Source organism: Pristiophorus japonicus, chromosome 1, assembly GCF_044704955.1.
Source record: "Pristiophorus japonicus isolate sPriJap1 chromosome 1, sPriJap1.hap1, whole genome shotgun sequence".
NCBI classification, from domain to species: Eukaryota; Metazoa; Chordata; class Chondrichthyes; family Pristiophoridae; genus Pristiophorus; species Pristiophorus japonicus.
Window position 1 is genome coordinate 195,838,583 of NC_091977.1, and position 19,722 is coordinate 195,858,304.

The following is a 19,722-nucleotide window of genomic DNA, read 5'->3' on the forward strand; positions in this document are numbered from 1 at the left end:
ATTTGCTTTGTATTGCCTTCAATGGACTATTTGATTTTCTGCGTCAAGTTGAATTTCTACACCTGAGATGCCCTATACACACCATCACTGAAGATTTAGAAACAGGACCCAGTTAACATGTTTCTTTCCTTACCATAACATTTCACAGATATTTCTGCATTCCAGCTCAAGTCTTTGGAAATGTATATAAATATATATACAGGATTAAGTCTGCTGAACTCGTGACTGTCCGTTATTCTGTTGACATATAGAAATGTACAAAAATAATCCTACCTTCAGATAGGCGTGCATTATATTTTATTAACAGCCGTTAATATTTGGAATCCTACCATTAAAGTTCTCTGCATTTTGTATCACAGTCTCTTGGTGTAGACTTGGCAGAGCCGATGAAGAGGAAGGTAGTGATGATAATAGAGGAACGGCTGGAGACTGGGATGAGCAGCTGGCTGGACTGGCGTTGCCCCCGATGATATTTTCTATGGAGAAAGGGGACCTTGATATGGCTGAGTTGTGTTTGACAGATTGCACTGAGGGGAGAGTAGGGCTAAGCTGCGGGTAGAAAGAATTCCTGGCTAGTTCGTTTGCGGGCAGCATGGACGGCGGGGGGATGGAATGGGCCTGCCTTGAAGGGTGCTGAAAGGCAAAAACGGCAGAATGAGGATGGTAAGCTTGGATCTGAAGCCCGTATCCACAGCCGTAAGGTCCGTAACCATAAGCAGGAATATAATTACCGTGCTCCCGGAGCAGATCCGCCGATTGCTGTCTTTTGAACCGTTTTCGTCTCCGTAAAAAGCTGCCATTGTCAAACATATCTGCAGATTCGGGATCGAGTGTCCAGTAGTTGCCTTTGCCCGGATTACCAGGCTCCCTGGGAATTTTTACAAAACAGTCGTTTAAGGACAAATTGTGTCTGATGGAGTTTTGCCAGGCGGGGAACTTCTCTCTGTAATAGGGGAACCTATTACTGATAAATTCACAGATCTCACTCAGAGTCAGTCTCTTTTTTGGACTTTGGAGGATTGCCATTGTGATTAAGGCTATGTAAGAGTAAGGAGGTTTTATCAGAGGGTTTTTGCTGGCTGGTTTGTAAGGGTCCCGGTTCGATGGGCTATCCACACAGGAAGGCGATCGGGGCGTTAGGATCTCCGAGTGCATTTGGCTCACCACTTCCCCAAAAGAGCTGCCCCCCTGGGCCTCCTCTTCCTCTCCTTCCGCTCCGTCTCCCACCACATCTATGTCGGTCTCTTCTGAAACGATGGACGCATCGGACATTTCAGAGCTCAGAGTCATAATACAAACAGATCCAGGGGCTCGGAGCTGCTCTGAGAGGCTCTGGGGCGATTCTCAGCAATCTACCAACAGCTTCCCACATAAGGAATCCATGCAAAAAAGGCAACTGAAACAGGAAATTGTCCCTCCTGCCAACTTTCTCAATTCCTTTATAGCCTCGGCTCCAAAGATCAATCGGGTCTCGAATAAACTGAAATAGATCCTCTTTCAGCCTCTCTTAGGGAATGTAAAAATCACCAAAAAGGCGAGAACTCAAACACAAATTGTAAGCAAAGGAAGGAGGGCGGGTCTTTCTGTAGCCTTATATTACAGCAGAGATCACATGGCTCCAAACGTCACCACGGAATTAGAAAATCTTATCACATTCCTCCTTCAAAATATCGAACAGCACAGCACGATAAATAAGTAATGGACAGTGCGCTCAGCTCTCTCTATATATAAGTTCAGTGTCATTATATATGTGTATATCTTTAGTATTATCATAAGGTTTCTTTATTCAGGTCGTGCACTTTGAGTTTAAAAAAAAAACTAAAGGCTGTATAAAAGAGAGGTGGGTTAGAGTATTTCTCTAAATCCATGTGAGGAAATATAATTCATTGAATGTAAACTTTGACAGGATGTAATGATAAATGCAGGAATTGTTTCATCGATTTAACCGAAACCAGGAGTATTTTAATGAGTGGCCGGCGGCAAATTGCAGCGACAAAACCAAACGTTTAGGTTTCCTTTCTCGGCTGCAATTTGCTCAGAAAGAAACATTTTTCTTTTAACAATAAAGTTTTAAGGTCCCCGGAGAAACTGTGGCGAATGCAAACAGTGCGCATTCCTAATTGCCGCCGCCACCTTTGAAGTTTGCCTGCAATGCAGTGGATTTGGTAAGTAGGTTGGCGGTCTATTAAAACCGACTGTCGCGCTTTACATTTTTTTCTATGAAGTTTGTACAATATATAAAGCAAAGAAACATCCCAAGGGGGATTTACCATAACACACGAGGTAATCGCTTCCTTTCCATACTTCAATTTTAATTAATTTTCTCACTTTGTAATTTCCATAGTAAACTTTGTTGGAGCACGTTCAACATTTACATTTAATGTACCGGTTCAGAAAGGTAGAGGCAATCGGAACTTTTTGCAACTATTCCTAACCTCGATGGCAAATAACAGGAAATGTGCGGTACAGGGCAGCGAAATTATCCACAATAGTAATTTAGAGATATATAGCAAACGGTTCGAGTACTGCTTATAACGCCACAAAAATACGTCTTAAATAACTATGCGTCCCATTACCAACATTTAGTAATTTCACAAAAAATGTTGATAAAAATAAATACATCATCGCCTTCTACCAATAAACTGGAGATATTAACTAACGGAAGAATCGCAGAAAACGAGTTATGAGCTAACATGAGAGTGGCTTCTGCTTTCGACCCTGTGCCAGTGTATTCTGTAAGGCAAATCACGGTAATTGCTGTAAATAACATAATTCCTTAACATGTATTTCGCCTTAAATCTTGTGAAGACCAACAGAAAATTGTTTCTGCATTTACTTTTCTCGAACACCAATAAATGTAAACCGAATTGGTATGGAAAATGGACGATAAATGTACGAAATCATTATGGAAATAACCAATAACACAAATTTCATATGTTTGACTAAAACAGCTCCTATTACAATACAGACTGTTGGATTGCTTGCCGTATTGTTATCCAGGTTTAGATTTCTGCTATCAAGTTTGTAAATGCAGTGCTACCTGATGTCGAGCACAAAGGGAGATCCAGGAAACACAGGTCAATGAAATATGATAGGCTGTTTCAAACAAGAACATTACTAATTATAGCAGACAAATATATACAACGTTCTTCTTGAAGAAATATTTAAACTGTATGTTAATTTGTGTGATATAAGTACTTGGTAGAAATAAATATATAAGCAGCTTTGTACAGTAGACATTTTTATTAGTTTGTACTGAAAGATAAAGTTGGGTGAGAACGGACATGTTAAATGCAACAAAACCCCTAAAGCTTTACAAAACCAACATAAATATAAGTAAAAACTGGAAAAACGGTCACGGCGCAACATTAGGCGGAATGAGAATCACAGCATAAAAGGTCGGCATTCAAATTACAATATAAGAGACGCTGTCAGGAGAACGTTGACAGATTTTCTTTCGAAAGGAAAAGAACCTCAGCTCTCCATAACATCATTATTCATTATATGCTAGACTATAAGATTAATAGAAGCTGGTTCATACAAAGTTAACATAAATATTGTTCTTTTCATGTTTCATTTGGCATTAGGCAAAAGGCTCAACACCAGAGAGAGAAAAAAACAACTGTGAGGAAGTGATTTTCAAAAGTTGTATTTTAAAATATGGTATGTTAGCAGAGAATTGTTTGAGTGATCTTCGGGTTGTGCTCTCTTACCAATTCTTTGCGTTTTAGTACTTGATTGATGTGAGATGTGAAGAATTGTTTTGTCATTTTGCGTTTGTTCTGGTAAAATCACATTAGTTGTGGTTTTACCGGTGCTTAGTAGGTGTTTTTCGTCATGATATAGTGCGTGAACATCATTCACGTTTTGCCTGAACGAATGGAATCCACTACATTGTGCATTGAACTGAAAAGAACGTGTTCCTCTGTATCTGCAAAATCAAAGAGAAACTCGTCTTTGAATTCAGTCTTGTGTTAAGATTATATAATGGTTTGGAAAGAATACAAGTATTTGAAAAGATCTTACATGACAGTGTGTAGTGGTCTAATTCATATAATGTGATTTTTAAAGATACAAGCTTTACCAATTTTAATTGCTATTTTTAAGTCGCAATGATATTTCATTAGGAATTCGAAACTGCACGATTTGGCGTATCGTTTTGATAAAACAAGTTAATAAGGTCTATATTATGATTTATCGAACGCCATATGTTAATGCTTATATCCTGAACTATTGGGAGATTGCGACTTACTCTGTATTATAATTTACCTAAATAAATGGAAATGTCTGATCCGAAAAGAAGTCAAATGTACTTTCCCATGAAACACATTGGCTGACCTCTCTTACTTGTGTTCAGTTCCAGTGAAACAACTTCTGTCCAATGATCCAACGCATCCTGCTCCGGAGCGCCATCTATCACTGCCACAGCACCATCAATTCTGCTGTATGTTTTTCGTCTGTTCGTGTGTGATTACGCATATACTGTATGTGCAATAGTTAGACAATTCCTTATTGACATGCAGAAGGAACTTCGAAGATAGATAAATTACAATACGCGCATATTGGACGAAGGAGCTCTTTAGCAAACTTTTAACTATATTGTTGGGCCTGTGTGGGCAACAACTTGATCATGTCTGCCGCCGTTGTTAACGAAAGATGTCCATTCTGGCTAAAGCATCAAACGCGTTGTTCAGATTTCCGTGATATTTAGATGAGCGTCGTGCAGACAAAAGTCGGGAATTAACTTTCCTTCTTTTGTATTGCGGGGAAATATTCACAGTGTTCCTCTTGAAGAGACTATTTCGAGCTGCATACAATGTGATATGTGCTACCCTTCTTCATGTTTTTGGAAATCCAGTCTCGAATTACAAGAATCTTCAATTCTTGAAAGAAGATTATTATGTATTCTGTTGATTCAAATTCATTTTTATTTATCCCCCTCTGTCTGTCTCAATGTCTTTTTTCTGTTGCTGTCCTGTATCAATTTATTTCGATATACATGAGGAAACGTTGATTACTTAAGATACTCTTTACTATCAGCGTTACAAACTAAAAAGTAAACCTTCAACAGATTAAGTGAGCCCCACTTTCTGTGTGCTATTACATATACATCACTCTGGGACAAAACTTCCCGGCTAGACTTGTTTTAGTGGCTCTGTTATTCTTCAGTTTACTCCTTATATCTTTTAAAATATGTATGTATCAATGACTAACTTTTAGCTAAATTGGAATTCATTCTAATATGAGTGTGTATTCTTGCTAATTAAGGAGCTTGTCCGACATCCAGTACATATAAGCAGAAGTTTCCTCCATATAAATATTGGGAAATCCGAAGCCATTGACTGTGGCTCCTGCCACAAACTCTGTACCCAAGGCATTGATTCCAACCCATTCCTTGGCCACAGTCTCAGGCTGAAGCAGACTGTTTGCAACCTCGCTGTCCTATTTGACCCTAAGCTGACCTTTCGACCCCATATCCTCTCCATCAACAAGACCACATACTTCCACCTCTGTAATATCGTCAGTCTAAGCCCCCACCTCAGCTCATCTGTTGCTGAAACCCTCAGTCATGCATTTGTTATCTCCAGATTCAACAACTCAAGTGCTTTCGTGGCCAGCCTCCCATCTTCCACCTTCCATAAACTTGAGCTCACCCAAAACTCTGTTCCTCGTAACATAACTCGCACCAAGACCCATTCAGCCATTACCTCTGTGCTTGCTGACCTAAGTTAGGTCTTGGCTTCAAATTCAAAGTTCTCATCCTTGTGTTCAAATCCCTCTATGGCCTCGCCCCTCCCTATCACTGAACATCTTCCAACTCTACAAATTCCGAGATCACTGCGCTCTTCCAATTCTGGCCTCTTGTGCATCCCCACTTTTAATCATTCCACCATTGGTGGCCATGCCTTCAGCTGCCAAGGCCCTAAGCTCTGGAATTCCCTCCCCAAACCTTTCAGTCTCTCCACTTCTATCTCCTCCAAGATGCTCCTTAATACCTGCCTCTTTGACCAAGCTTTTGGTCACCTGTCTTAATATCTCCTTATGTGGCTCGGTGTCCAATTTTGTCTGATGATGCTTCTGTGAAACACCTTGGGACATTTTACTACATTAAAAGCTCTACATAAACATAAGTTGTTATTGTTTTTGCTGATATCACCACCAGTAATTTCTAGGCAAGTAAATATATAGTGATACATCAAGAAACAAATATTACAGGATTTCACCATTATAGTTGTTTTCAGCTTAATGTGGTATAGTGTCACATATTGATTAGTATACATAATATGAGAATATTTCATATATTTAAAAAAATCCATTGTCAAGATGCTGGAAAATGCACCAAGTACAGGATTAAAATCTTTTTTTTGGGGGTGGGGGGAGCTACTGTTCTGCATCCCTTAAAAAATAAAATCCATGCAGGCTATAGAGTACACCCATTCTACAATTGCCACTACACCACTTACTAACTTAATCAACACTGATCGCTGTAAAACATTCTGATATATCCCCCACCTCTCACTTAACATTGTCTGACATACTCCGCACTATTTAAGATACACTGTGTAAAGTTAATCTCTCTGTAAGAGATTCTGACTCGCTCCACAGGACTCACTTTTAACTCTCCCTGATGTAGTACTCTCTGATATTACCCACAACACTTACTGCAACAGTCTCTGATATATCTCACACTGGTCATTGTAACATTTTTTGATTTATACCACACCCCTCAGCTTAATTCCTGTACTAAAATAGCACAAAGTAATTTCCAGGTTCAAAAAGAATAATGGCATACCAAGAAACAAGGGCCAAGAAATAAGCATATTATTCTGTTAATAGATTACCAATATGTATATGATTCACCAATCCAACTGTTTTCTGTCCAGCTTTGTGGTGTATTTTCTCTCATAATAATTAGTATAGACATCAGAAAATATATTTACGGTACATATAAAAAGTCAGCTCCCAAAAATGCTGAAATACACCAAAAAAGTATCAATAATAACATTTTGCTTTTTGGGGATGAGTGGGGGATTATGGCCTTGGATTCCTCAAAAAAAAATTGCTGCGCGTGATGTATAGTGCACTCACCTCTACAATTACCACTATACCATTGAGACCATCTGCTGGAGGTAGTTTTCACAATGAATTGTCATCACAACAGATCCGGTATAACTGCACAAAATAGAAACCAACTTGAAAAGAGCCCAGGCAGTCTACTAGATCACGTTTAGGTTTTTAACAGTAAGAAAAATGGGCTACCCCATCAGCTCTGTGCTGACATAAGAAATGTCAACAGTAGTTGGAGGCCAGTGAGCAGGAGAGTATAATTCAATACTGTCTGCTCATATTGCTTCAAAATGCTATTGGTGTTAAATCTGCAATATAACCACACCATTTGTTTTATTAAAATGATAGTTATATTATGTAACAGATGCTTGGTGATATGTTACAAGAACAGTGCTTTTCATCAAACAGGAATCCACAAACTTGCTGAATATTTTCCATGGAGGTCTGACATTTTTATCAATTTGGTTGGTGAGGTAAGTTTGAATTAGTGTTGTGGAAGTTCATCTACTTTCCTTTCAGGTTTAATGTTCAAATGTAATGCATTGTGCTGAAAGCAAAAAAGGAAGACAAGCAATGTAACAAAAGCAAATATGGAGATAATTCCTTCCCAACATGTAGTTCAGTAATAATAAATCTTCAATCTCTAAAAGTGTATATAAACATCACTAGTTAAACTCTCAAGGCTAAGTGATTTATTAAGGGCTCATTTCTTGAGTACTCTTTTTAGTTATACTCAAGAATTATCACGTGTCTTGAGCTAAAGAGTCAATTTATGGTGTTTTCTTTTCTAAGGAATTTCAATGGTCACTTAGTTTGGAAGATTACCTTCTTTGGAAGATTAGAAATGCGAGAAGAAATTATTCCTCCTTGGAACTCAATAAGCTGTAAACTCATTGTGGAATAATTTATATAGCGTTTTTCATAGCTGTTTTCCACTATTAGAAATACATTGCATTTCAGACAAAATACTCAATATATTGAGATTGACAATAGGTTCTGGCTTTGTTTTCATGGAAATGTATCCTACCCTGGATTAAAATAATGTTTAGTTTCTTGATTGGAAATTAACTGTTACTTAGCAGCACATTAAAAACAAAAGAGAAAAGCACCATCTTCGTGTTCCTGGAAATATGACAGTGAGAAATGAAAAATGTTAAAGTACAGCAAGTTCAGCCAACATAAATGGCTTGAGATATATTCCTGTGCACCATGTAAGGCCGTATTTCCTAAACTGCTAACAATAGCAATGATTATTGCTGAAAAGAAGAAACAGCAGTGAATGCAAAGAAGGAAATAAAGGTACATATTCCATCCACCAAATGTGGGCATCTGTCTATTTGATGGTTTAAATTGATTAAATGTATTAGTATTAATTGTACTTGTATTCATTAAACCTTGTATTTCTCTGAATAAATTTGAATTGTTATTGTATTTAAATGGACATGTAAGAAGTGTTATTATTGTCTCCTCCATGGTGTACTCTACAGCGGGATACTGCTCTCCGGCATGGCTATCAAGTCCGCATGTCAAATTCATTGATGACCAACTGAATTCTACTATGAAAATTATCACCAGTACACTTTTATTAACACCAACACCTTGGCTGCCCGTGCTTGCAAACATGCGACTGTGGAGGTCCTAATCAGACCCTGAAGCATATCATTGGGCTTTGCCCTCAGAGGAAATTTGCAAGCAGCCTACAAGATATCCATGCTGTTACACCAGAAGCTTTGGCCTGGATATCCAACTTAGATGTTGACATTTGATTTGCTCGTACCATATGAAAGAAGAAGAAGACAATTGTCTCCTAAACATTTCTAAGTTTGCTCTGATTATCCAGCTGCAATTTTCATCCTTCTTGAACTCTTGCCAACTTTAATTCTTCTGATGCATTTCTACAGCATTAATTGTAATAAGATAAAAAAGCAATATTTTATAAAGTGGTTTCTAACCACTCAGTGTAGCTTTTATATGATTCAGAACAAGATTGTTTTCAATTAGAGAATGTAATATTTTATTTGCTATAAAAACAGATACGTTTAATCAGATCTCCCTGCTGGACATTATTCCTTAGTTCTTGGTTTGTCAACATGTTCTTGCACAAACAGTTTTATTTACAATATAGCTGAAGTAAGATCAATTAATGAGAGTCTGAAGAGATAACACATGTTCATATTCAAAGTAAGAAATTAGAGAAAAAGGGACTCTTTAATAAGTAAATTATTGTGATCATGAAATCCAGAACATTACTGAGTTCCTTATCAATTGATGAGATAGTAGTTCAAACTCGCAGCAAGATAATGGATTGAACACAAAATTTCATGATGAATTGACTCAAGGGATCTCTGAAAAATAGATCATAATATAGAAATGACGTTTGGTGATATCAGCAGATAAATTTGTATGGCACTGCTTTGTCCACTATTTTAATGGGCGTGTTAACCTATTTAAAATGAACAGGGTTAAGCATCCATCTACTGATATCATCAACAGTAAATTATTTTAGAAAATGAAACCTTTTTTGCTTGTGCGAACTGGCAATTGAGCAATGACTCACCTCCATCATGTTGGAAAATTTGCACTATGCTAGGTTTTCAAACACTTCTCTGATGCATTTCAAGACCAATGCAAGAAGCACCAAACCACCATGTGCTGACAAAGTTTTTACTGCATTTTGATATCAATGTGTTCTGGAGATAACAGTTTTCAATGTAAATATTTTTATGTTTTGCTTTGCAGATGGCAGGATTTTGACATCCTTTTCAACTTTGAAAAGGAAGATTGAGCAGGGGGTATTAACAGGTGGTTGATCTGCAACCACCCATTTTGTGCCCCTGCAGAAATTGAATTTCACCTCCATAATCTAACCTGACATTTAAGTGCAGTAGAGTAAATGCTGTATTGCTAGATGAGATGTTAAACCAAAGGCCCCATCAGATTGACCTTTAAAGCTCCAATATAACTTTTAAAGAAGAGCAATGTAAGAATAAAAGTGCTTAGTAATGGCCATTTTAAGAAAAAGTAGACACAGTATAACATGGGTCTCTTTACTTTATATTAAAATGAATAGGTGGACAATCCCATCCTGGAGTGCACAGAAGCAGAAAAGCATCAAAGTAGTGTATAAATTTGGGACCCATACATTCTCGGCAAGTACGTGCACTCGCCCTAGCGGCAAAATCGTTTACCCGGAATAGCCTGATCCCCGAGGACCCCGGATAATCGAGAGTTGCCTATATATATATATATATATAAATGTTACATGTAGATTATATGGAAAGGCTGCATTGTTGAAAGAAGCAAAATGGATAAATTCTCCAAGTTCATGCCTCCTCTGGCTGGGCTGAGCTCAAGTTACAAAGGAAGAATGGCTTTGAAACTCACCAAACTAGAAAAGATGTTAATTGGAAAGCCATTAACCTAATCAAGGAATGGCACCGGCTCTCCAGACAGACACGTGTATGAGGAGAAGCCAATCAGGAACTGCCCTTGAACCAAGACCCAATAGTGAGGCTTTCTGAGAAACTCTGGCCTGAAGAGGTATAAAAACTCAAGCCAAAGATTGCTCTGTCTCTTTTCTTAAGCACACGGCAAAAAGCAAGACCTTCCTCTACAGATAAAGGAACAGGCCATGTGCTTTGCCAGAGGGAAGTAAAGTATACATTTTTATATCTTTTTTATTGTAACATCATTGTATTTGTTGTAATTAAGTAGAGTCAGTAGGATACTAATAGACTGCTGTTGTGTTCGATAGGCTATTTGCATGTGCGTGTGTTTAATAGATTTATTCCAAATTGTGTTAAAAGGATTGGTCTTGCTGTCAATTTAATACCAGAGACTTAGAAATCTCACAAAATTGGGGGCTCATCTGGGATCTGGCGAGACAGCTTTTGATCATTCTTTTTGGTGATTCTTTTGAACAATTGGAAATCTCGGGAGTTGCGGTTCTAACCTGTGTTGCGAAATGTAAACTATAAACTTTTAAATGGATTGGGTGAAGTTGCATCTTAAGGAGCAGTCATCTCGATAGTTGGAACTGTTTATGTGGAGACCCACCAGTAGTTAAATTCAAAAGTAGTTAAACACAGGATGAAAGAATCGGTCATGAACAAAAAACCAGCAAAAGATATACAGGTAGTCTATAAGCAGAAAGTATACATAAAGGACAAACAAGAGTTGCAGGTACAGGCACCATACTTCTGTAAGGACCAACATGCATCCTTTGGGGAGCTCGTGGCATTTATCTAGGAGAAAGTAAATCAAGGAGAGCTAAGGCCAAAACGGGTAAACGGTCTCTTGGCATACATCACACATTATTGCGCTCAGAGAGATGAGAAATTAATGAGGCAGGATGCAAAAGAGATTCAAAATTTAAGGAAAGAGATACAAGATTTAAAATATCAAAGGACAAAAGAGATACAAGATTTAAAAGAATCACAATTAAAAGAGGTTCGACTAAACGAAAAAGAGATACAAAATGTAAGAGAACAAAAGGAAGAAAGCCATCAACTTATTTGGCAGTTAAAGGAGGGAGAAATACAGCATTTCAGACAAGAAATTAATCGATTAAACCACAGTGTTAGGCAATTCGAAAGAGGGGCCAAACAGTCAGCTTCATTGCTACAGAAACAAAGCCTTTCAAATTTAAATGCCACAGCAGCTGTTGTTGAAGTGAATGAAAACAAATTAGAGTTAAAAAAATATAAATTGGAAAACTTGGGGCAGTGGCAAGAGGTAGAAGATGCTATGGGGGCATTAAGGGAAGTAATTAAGAAGCCACATAGGAAGGCAGACCGCTCCCGGTGCCAACTAGAAATAGCGAGGCTAAAAAGTAAGTTAAGGGTGCAGCAGGCCCTGGTATCCACAGTAACACGGGGAGCCATAACAGAGACAACGGAAGGGGATAAGTGGGAGACAGATTGGGAAGAGGAAGGCAGTCAGTATAATCTCCAAGAGGGTGGTGTAGGATCGGATACCTTGGAGACAAAAGAGCCAAGCGTAGCAGTAGTAACCACTTCTTTATGATGTCATGCACATGGTCACATCACCAGTAACCATACAGACTCACGGCCCATATCTGGTGCTGACGCCACGGCGGGTAGCCACGAGTTGGGGCCCATTAATGATGGGGATGACCCACTGGGAGTTAATAGGAGGTGGGCAAATTTCAGGAGAAGTCACCCCGAGTTGGAAGAGAGAGACTTAACATGAGTCCTCTGCTTGGCCTGTTCCACTTCCCTAAAAGATAATCTGCCAGACGCAGTCCTCCAGCCTGGCACAGTGGTCAATGCAGGCATGACCGAGATCCTAAACCATTTAGGGATCCAAAACTTAAACTTAGTGGCTCTGCTTAATCAGACCAAGCAGCGCCCAGAAAAGACCCCTAGAGGCTTCAGTAATCGCCTGTATGATATCTATGAACGTACCCAGAACCAGGTACCTGCAATTTAAATCGATGTTCCTGACCCAACTCTAGTCTTTAGCTAAACCACCCTGGGAATAGCCATGAGGCCCACCAATCAGTGGACAGATATAGAGACCAGTGCTCAAATAGCTTGGGAGATGGTAAAAGACCAGTTAAAGGTGAAGTCACCACCCACTCCAAATAAACCAGTGTCAACGGTGGAGGGATCTAGGTGTTACCCCTTTAAGGGACAGTGCTTTAATTGTAAGAAGGTAGGCCACCTAGCAAAAGATTGCAGCAGACCCAGACATGCACCGGACCACGGTGCAATGCATAGATACCTCCTGGGGGATGAATCCACATCCTCTGGGATGGATCAATGATTGGACCAATTAATAACTCTCATACAAACCCAAATTGCCACGGGGGTAGATCCAAAATCATTTACCGGTGCACGCAATCGCCGATGCACATTCATTAGAGAGAAGGATCCACCCTATGACGGGGTCTGGCCCCCAAAGATTGGTCAGAAGTGGGGTTCCAACATGATGATAGCGGGAGACCAGTAGTCCTTGTTGTCTTACAAGGGGGCCGGCAGCAGATTATGCTCAGCCATTACAATCATCCACACCCCATACCCTGAAAGCCATGCAGCGGCGGGCAAGGGTTGTATGACCCTTTAAAGGGTTTAATGGTGATACAACCACCACGTATACAGGGAAGGTCACTGAACTTCAGTTGGGAGTCCTCACCTGTAAGGTCCCAGTGCCGATGCTGATGACCACCGCCAACGGAAGGGGAATTATAGAGACTGATGTGTTGGATCAGTATGGCGTGGTCATAGATTATAATCGGGACTGTGTTTGGATGGGATTGAGAGATAATGCAAGAGTGATAGAAATTGCAGATGCTCACTCGGTTTTTGCTATTAAAAAGCCATCTGAGTATGACCCTCCAGGGAGTGAAAATGAAGCTGTGGCAAAACTAATTCAGGAACACCTAGCGGTGTTCACCACATGCAAGCATGACTGTGGATAAATGGCAGGTGAAGAGTCTATTGAGGGACCCACCGCTCCCCCCCGCCCCGCCCCGCCACTCATTCACTAAACAGTACTCCATCCCAAGGGAGAGTCACCCTTACATCCGAGACACCATTAAATCCCTAGTCGAGCAGGTGTTGTTAGGACAGGCACTTTCATGACTAATTCACCCACATGGCCGGTTAAAAAGCCGGATAGCAGCTGGCGACTGACTATTGATTACAGAAAGTTAAATTCTGTAACACCAGCCGGTAGTAAGAGAAACTCCCACCACATTATCTCAAATTCCTGCAGGTTCCAAGTACTTCTCGACCCTCGACATTGCCAATGGATTCTGGAGTATCCCTGTTAAAAGGGAAGACCAGTACAAATTCGCGTTCACATTTGAGAGCTACACCTGGACATGCCTGCCTCAGGGGTTCCACAGTGCCCTGACGATTTTCCATAAAAGAATGGCTGCAATTTTGAAAGACTTTTCCCGCCCTACCTGCTTGCTGAAGTATGTAGACAACCTACTGCTGGCAACTGACATCTGTCCCTTTTGCACAAGCTGTTGACATTGTTGGCTCAGGCGGGACTAAAGGTGAATCCCGGTAAGGCTCAATTAGTAAAAGAACGGGTCACCTTTCTAGGAGTGTCCATTTCTCCAGAGGGATCGTCCCCCGACTCTCACAAAATGGAGATAATACAGCGGCTGCCATTATCCACTTCCAAAACAGCCCTACGATCATTCTTGGGTTTGATGGGATACTAAAGGAACTTTATCCCAGGCTTTGCAGATTGCGCAAAGCCCCTGTATGATTTGATAAAACTGCAGGATGATGACATTTGCCCGGCATGGACTGATGCTCACATCCAATCTGTGGCTAAATTAAAAACTGCAGTGATACAGGCCGCATGTCTGAAAACCACCCGATCACACACAGCCCTTTCATTTCGAGGTCGGGGCTACAGAACAAAGCCTCACTGCAGTTCTGTGCCAAACCCGAGCTGAACAACTATAGCCAATTGCATATGCGTCTCGAATCCTGCAGGGGGCAGAAAAATGTATACTGCATGTGAGCGCCACCTACTGGCCGTCTTCTGGGCGGTACATCACTACTTTTATTACTGGGTTACAGGCTACAACCCTGCACCGTGGACACAAATCTCTGAAACTACTGATGAAACCTGGAGATTTGCTAGTTTCCTCGCAGCACCTCAGCAAATGGACATTGGAATTTATGGAAAGAGACATTGATTCAATTTTCAAACCCACCACCTTGCTGCCACAATTTCTGATCTATGAGGGGGACCCGCATGAATGTCCGTTACCCCTGATTAACTTTGAGACCCATCCTGTGCAGGAAGAGCCCATACAAGGTGCCCCAGATGTATATATCAATGGGTCCTCATATCACATTGAGGGATCCCCCCCACCGGGTATGCTGTGGTATTGCCAGAAAGAACCATCCAGCGAAGATGCAACAGATAGTCTTCACAATATGCAGAAATCACCGCACTTCTAACCACCGTGAAGGAAACCTCAGATAGACCCGTGAATATTTAGTCATAGTGCCTCAGCTATAAACACCATGTTCTCCTTGCCCCTATACCACAAAAATGACTCCCAACCATGCTTCCTACGAAAGTTGCAACCCATAGAAAAGAGGGTCCACATAGTGAGGGAAATTCCAGAGCAGGCAGAGCAGCCAAGGATGCTGCAATTGATGGAGAGATAGAGGATATAGTTGTTCAGCCCTGTAATGCTGTTAGTAAGGCCTCCCTAACAGATCACCTTGATTTAAAATCCTTGCTGCAGCAATACTGGCCATATGCTGTTGTAAGCGCCTGACACGAGGAAGACAAACCCCTTCCTCAACCAACAGCCTGGGCTCCCAATACCCTATTAGCCACTGTCCCTGACTCAGATGAGCAGTTGCTGATGTTCAAAAGAAAGCCAAACCAGAGGTGGGTCAGGAACTGCTCTCCCTCTTTCACTCCCACCCCACAGCAGGGCACTATTTGGCCCTGGTAACCAATGAGGTAGCATCCACAGCTTGGTGGCCTTCCATGAGGGAAACAATCAACCGATATGTGGCACGATGCCTACCGTGCCTGCAGCACAATCCTCCCGCATGCCCTAACTGAGCCTTGCTTCAAAGCGCGCCCCCACCTCAAGGGCCATGGACTCACCTCCAGATAGACTTCATTGGGCCACTTCCACAGACGCAAGGCAAGTTTCAGCATGCCCTAGTGGTGGTGGATCAATTATTTAAATATATCGAAGCATTCCCCTGCCGCTCCAACATCGCAATCACGGCAACCAAAACACTATTAAATCTTATTTTTTGTAGGTGGGGAGTGTAAAGTCCTGACCCTGCAGTATAGACTTACACGAGGCACATGCTGAAGTCAAGGTCACTCTGGACCTGCACCTTTATTTCACAGCTCTCGAGTGCCACATTTGCCTGAGACCTGCCTTTATATACCTGTGTGGAACAGGTATGTAGTGTCTCCTGCAAGTGCACCCCTGGTGGTAAAGTATGCTTGTGGTTACAGGTCATATCTAGTTACAGTCATGTATAGCATGGTAAGATACAGTTATATACAGTAGTGTGAGATACATGACATCACCCTCCCCCAAGGTCTTATTGTCTTTATAGATTCAGTCTCTCAGGTGGTCTATGCTCTCGCGTGGAGCATCTTAGTTATGGTTCAGTTGTTTGCCTTGGTGCCTGTTTTTCTTTCGGTGTGATTGCTGGTATCTCGCCTGGACTGTCTGTTACGTTCAGTATGATTTCTGGTATCTTGCCTGGGCTGTCTGTTGAGACCGCCCTTTCCTCAGGTTGTTCCCTCTGTCTGTCCACCAGGTGTGGTGTGAGTTCCACATTGTAGTCTGCCTCTGGCTCTGCAGTGTTGTTGGTGAATCTACTTTTTACTTGGTCTACATGCCTCCGGCAGGTTTGTCCATTGTCCATTTGTACCACCAGTAGCTTGTTTCCTTCCTTGCCTGTTACTGTCCCTGCAAGCCATTTGGGACCCCTGCCATAGTTTAGCACAAACACTTTGTCCCCTATCTCATTCCACCTCCCCCTCGAATTTCGGTCATGGTACTCAGTTAGCTTCCAGCGCTTTGCCTCAACAATTTCATGCATGGCTGGGAGGATTAATGAGAGCCTAGTCTTTAAGGTCCGTTTCATCAATAGTTGCGCGGGGGGAACCCCAGTCAACGAATGCGGACAATATCTGTATGCCAGCGGCAGTAGCGACAGGCGGCTCTGCAGCGTGGGACCTTGGATTTTTAGCATGCCTTGTTTAACGATTTGCACTGCTCGCTCCACCTAGCCATTGGAGGCCGGCTTGAACGGTGCCTTCTTAACATGATTTATGCCGTGATCAACTATAAAACTTGAAATTCTGCATTGGTGAAGCACGGACCATTATCACCGACCAATATGTCAGGAATTCTGTGCGTTGCGAACATGGTTCTAAGGCTCTCCACAGTGGTGGAAGTGGTGCTCGAGTTTAAAATGGTGCACTCGATCCACTTTGAAAATGCATCGACGACTACGTGGGAACATTTTGCCCATGAATGGGCCCGCATAGTCTACATGCACCCATGACCACGGTTTGGTGGGCCAGGGCCAGGGGCTTAAGGGGGCCTCCCTGGGACATTACTGAGTTGGACACAAATGGTGCACCGCCGGACGCAGAGCTCCAAGTCCGCGTCAATGCCAGGCCACCAGATGTGGGATCTGGCTATGGCCTTCATAAGGACGATCCCCGGGTGCTTGTGGTGGAGCTCCCGGACAAACGCCTCTCTGCCTCGCAGAGGCATAATTACTCGGCTGCCCCACATCAGGCAGTCTGCCTGTAGTGATAATTCATGCATGCACCTATGCAAAGGTTTGATCTCCTCGGGGCAGGCACCGCGGGCCTCTGCCCAGTCACCAGATAAAACACATCTTTTGACGTGGGGTCGCTGATCATCCAGGCTCTGATTTGGTGAGCTGCCATGGGCGAACCTGTGGATTCAAAGGCATTGATTGCCATGACCATCTTACAGTCCTGTTCGTCGGACCCTACCGTGGTCGCCAGGGGTAACCTGCTAAGCGCGTCGGCACAGTTGTCTGTGCCTGGTCTGTGCCGTATTGTAGTCGTAAAATGCCAGCATGAGTGCCCACCGCTGAATGTGTGCCGAGGCGTTGGCGTTTATTGCCTTGCACTCGGATAGCAGGGACATGAGGGGTTTGTGGTCGGTTTCTAACGCGAACTTGGCCCCGAAAAGGTATTGGTACATCTTTTTGACACCGTACACGCACGCGAGCGCCTCCTTCTCAACCATACCGTACCTGCGCTCCGCCCGCGAAAGTAACCTGGAGGCATAAGCAATGGGTTGTAATTTACCCGCATCATTGACATGCTGTAAAACGCACCCGACCCCGTACGCTGACGCATCACATGTAAGAACTAGCTTTTTACCTGGGTCAAAAAAGGCTAAAACACTGTTGGAACATAGAAGGTTGCGTGCCTTATTGAAGGCGCGTTCTTGGGCGTCCCCCCAAAACCAATCACACCCCTTTCTGAGTAGCATGTGGAGAGGCCCCAGCAGCGTGCTCAAGTTCTGCATAAAGTTCCCAAAGTAATTGAGTAGCCCGAGAAAGGCGCGCAGTTCCGAGACATCCCGGGGCCTGGGTGCCAGACGAATTGCTTCGGTTTTGGATTCTGTTGGGCGGATTCCATCAGCAGCAATCCTTCTGCCCAAAAATTCAACCTCGGGCGCGAGAAACAGACACTTAGATTTCTTAACTCTTCGGCCTACCCGATCCAATCGACTTAGTACTTCCTCCAAATTGCAGAGATGGGAGTTGGTGTCCCTGCCCGAGTATGTCATCTTGAAACACAACCGTCCCCGGGATGGACTTGAGCAGACTCTCCATGTTGCGCTGGAATATAGCAGCTGCCGACCTGATGCCGAATGGGCATCGATTGTACATAAAAAGGCCTCGATGTGTGTTGATGGTGGTGAGTAGCTTAGACTTTTCAGTCAGTTCTTGCGTCATATACGCAGATGTGAGATCTAGTTTCGAGAAAAGTTTTCCTCCAGCCAATGTGGCAAATAGGTCCTCCGCTCTGGGCAGCGGGTATTGGTCCTGTAGGGAGACTCTGTTTATGGTAGACTTGTAATCCCACAGATTCGTACGGATCCATCAGGCTTCATGAGGGGACAAAGTGTTTGTGCTAAACTATGGCAGGGGTCCCAAATGGCTTGCAGGGACAGTTACAGGATGTCATGTATCTCACACTACTGTATATAACTGTATCTTACCATGCTATACATGACTGTAACTAGATATGACCTGTAACCACAAGCATACTTTACCACCAGGGGTGCACTTGCAGGAGACACTACATACCTGTTCCACACAGGTATATAAAGGCAGGTCTCAGGCAAGTATGGCACTCGAGAGCTGTGAAATAAAGGTGCAGGTCCAGAGTGACCTTGACTTCAGCATGTGCCTCGTGTAAGTCTGTACTGCAGGGTCAGGACTTTACAATGGCGATGAGTTACGGGATCACAGAATCCACAGAATGGCTATCAACGGCTCAGATGAGAAATACAATGCTGGAGACAATTGGGAGGACTTTATAGAAAGGCTCCAGCAAAGCTTTGTAACCAAAGACTGGTTGGGCGACAATAAGGCAGACAAGAGAAGAGCCCATCTCTTGACCAGCTGTGGCCGAAAACATACGCCTTAATGAAGGACCTGCTGGCACCCAGCAAGCAGCAAGCAAGTCGTTTGAGGAGTTGAGCACACTGGTGAGAGACTACCTGAAGCCGGCGAGCAGGCTACACATGGCTAGTCACAGGTTCTACAACTACAGACGCTGTGTGGGCCAGAGCATATCCGACTTTGTGGCAGAACTTCGAAGGCTGGCTAGTTTATGTGAGTTCTCTGATGAACTAAGGAGAGAATTACTGAGAGACTTTTTTATTGAAGGAATAGGCCACACAGGCATATTCTGAAAGCTTATAGAGACCAAGAACTTGACCCTAGAGGCAGCAGCACTGGTCGCACAGACATTCTTAGCAGGAGAAGAAGAAACGAGGTTGATCTACACTGCTGGTACAACTAACGAAACATCGGAACAAGGGGTTCACAGCGTGAAACAAACCGCTACACCCACACACAGAAAAAGGCAGGAGAGCAGGCTTTCAACAGCAGG

At 42.5% G+C, this 19,722-nt stretch overlaps 1 protein-coding gene across 1 annotated transcript; it reads right to left on the bottom strand.

Moving 5' to 3' along the window:
* Positions 1-300: 300 nt before the first annotated feature.
* On the bottom strand, positions 301-1,290 carry foxd1 (forkhead box D1). The gene has a single exon (XM_070868340.1). The coding sequence runs from the start codon at positions 1,288-1,290 to the stop codon at positions 301-303; it is 990 nt and encodes a 329-aa protein (XP_070724441.1).
* Positions 1,291-19,722: the final 18,432 nt, after the last annotated feature.

Excerpts from the sequence above, each read along its gene's own strand:
- foxd1 (XM_070868340.1), bottom strand. The coding sequence starts at position 1,290 with ATGACTCTGAGCTCTGAAATGTCCGATGCGTCCATCGTTTCAGAAGAG.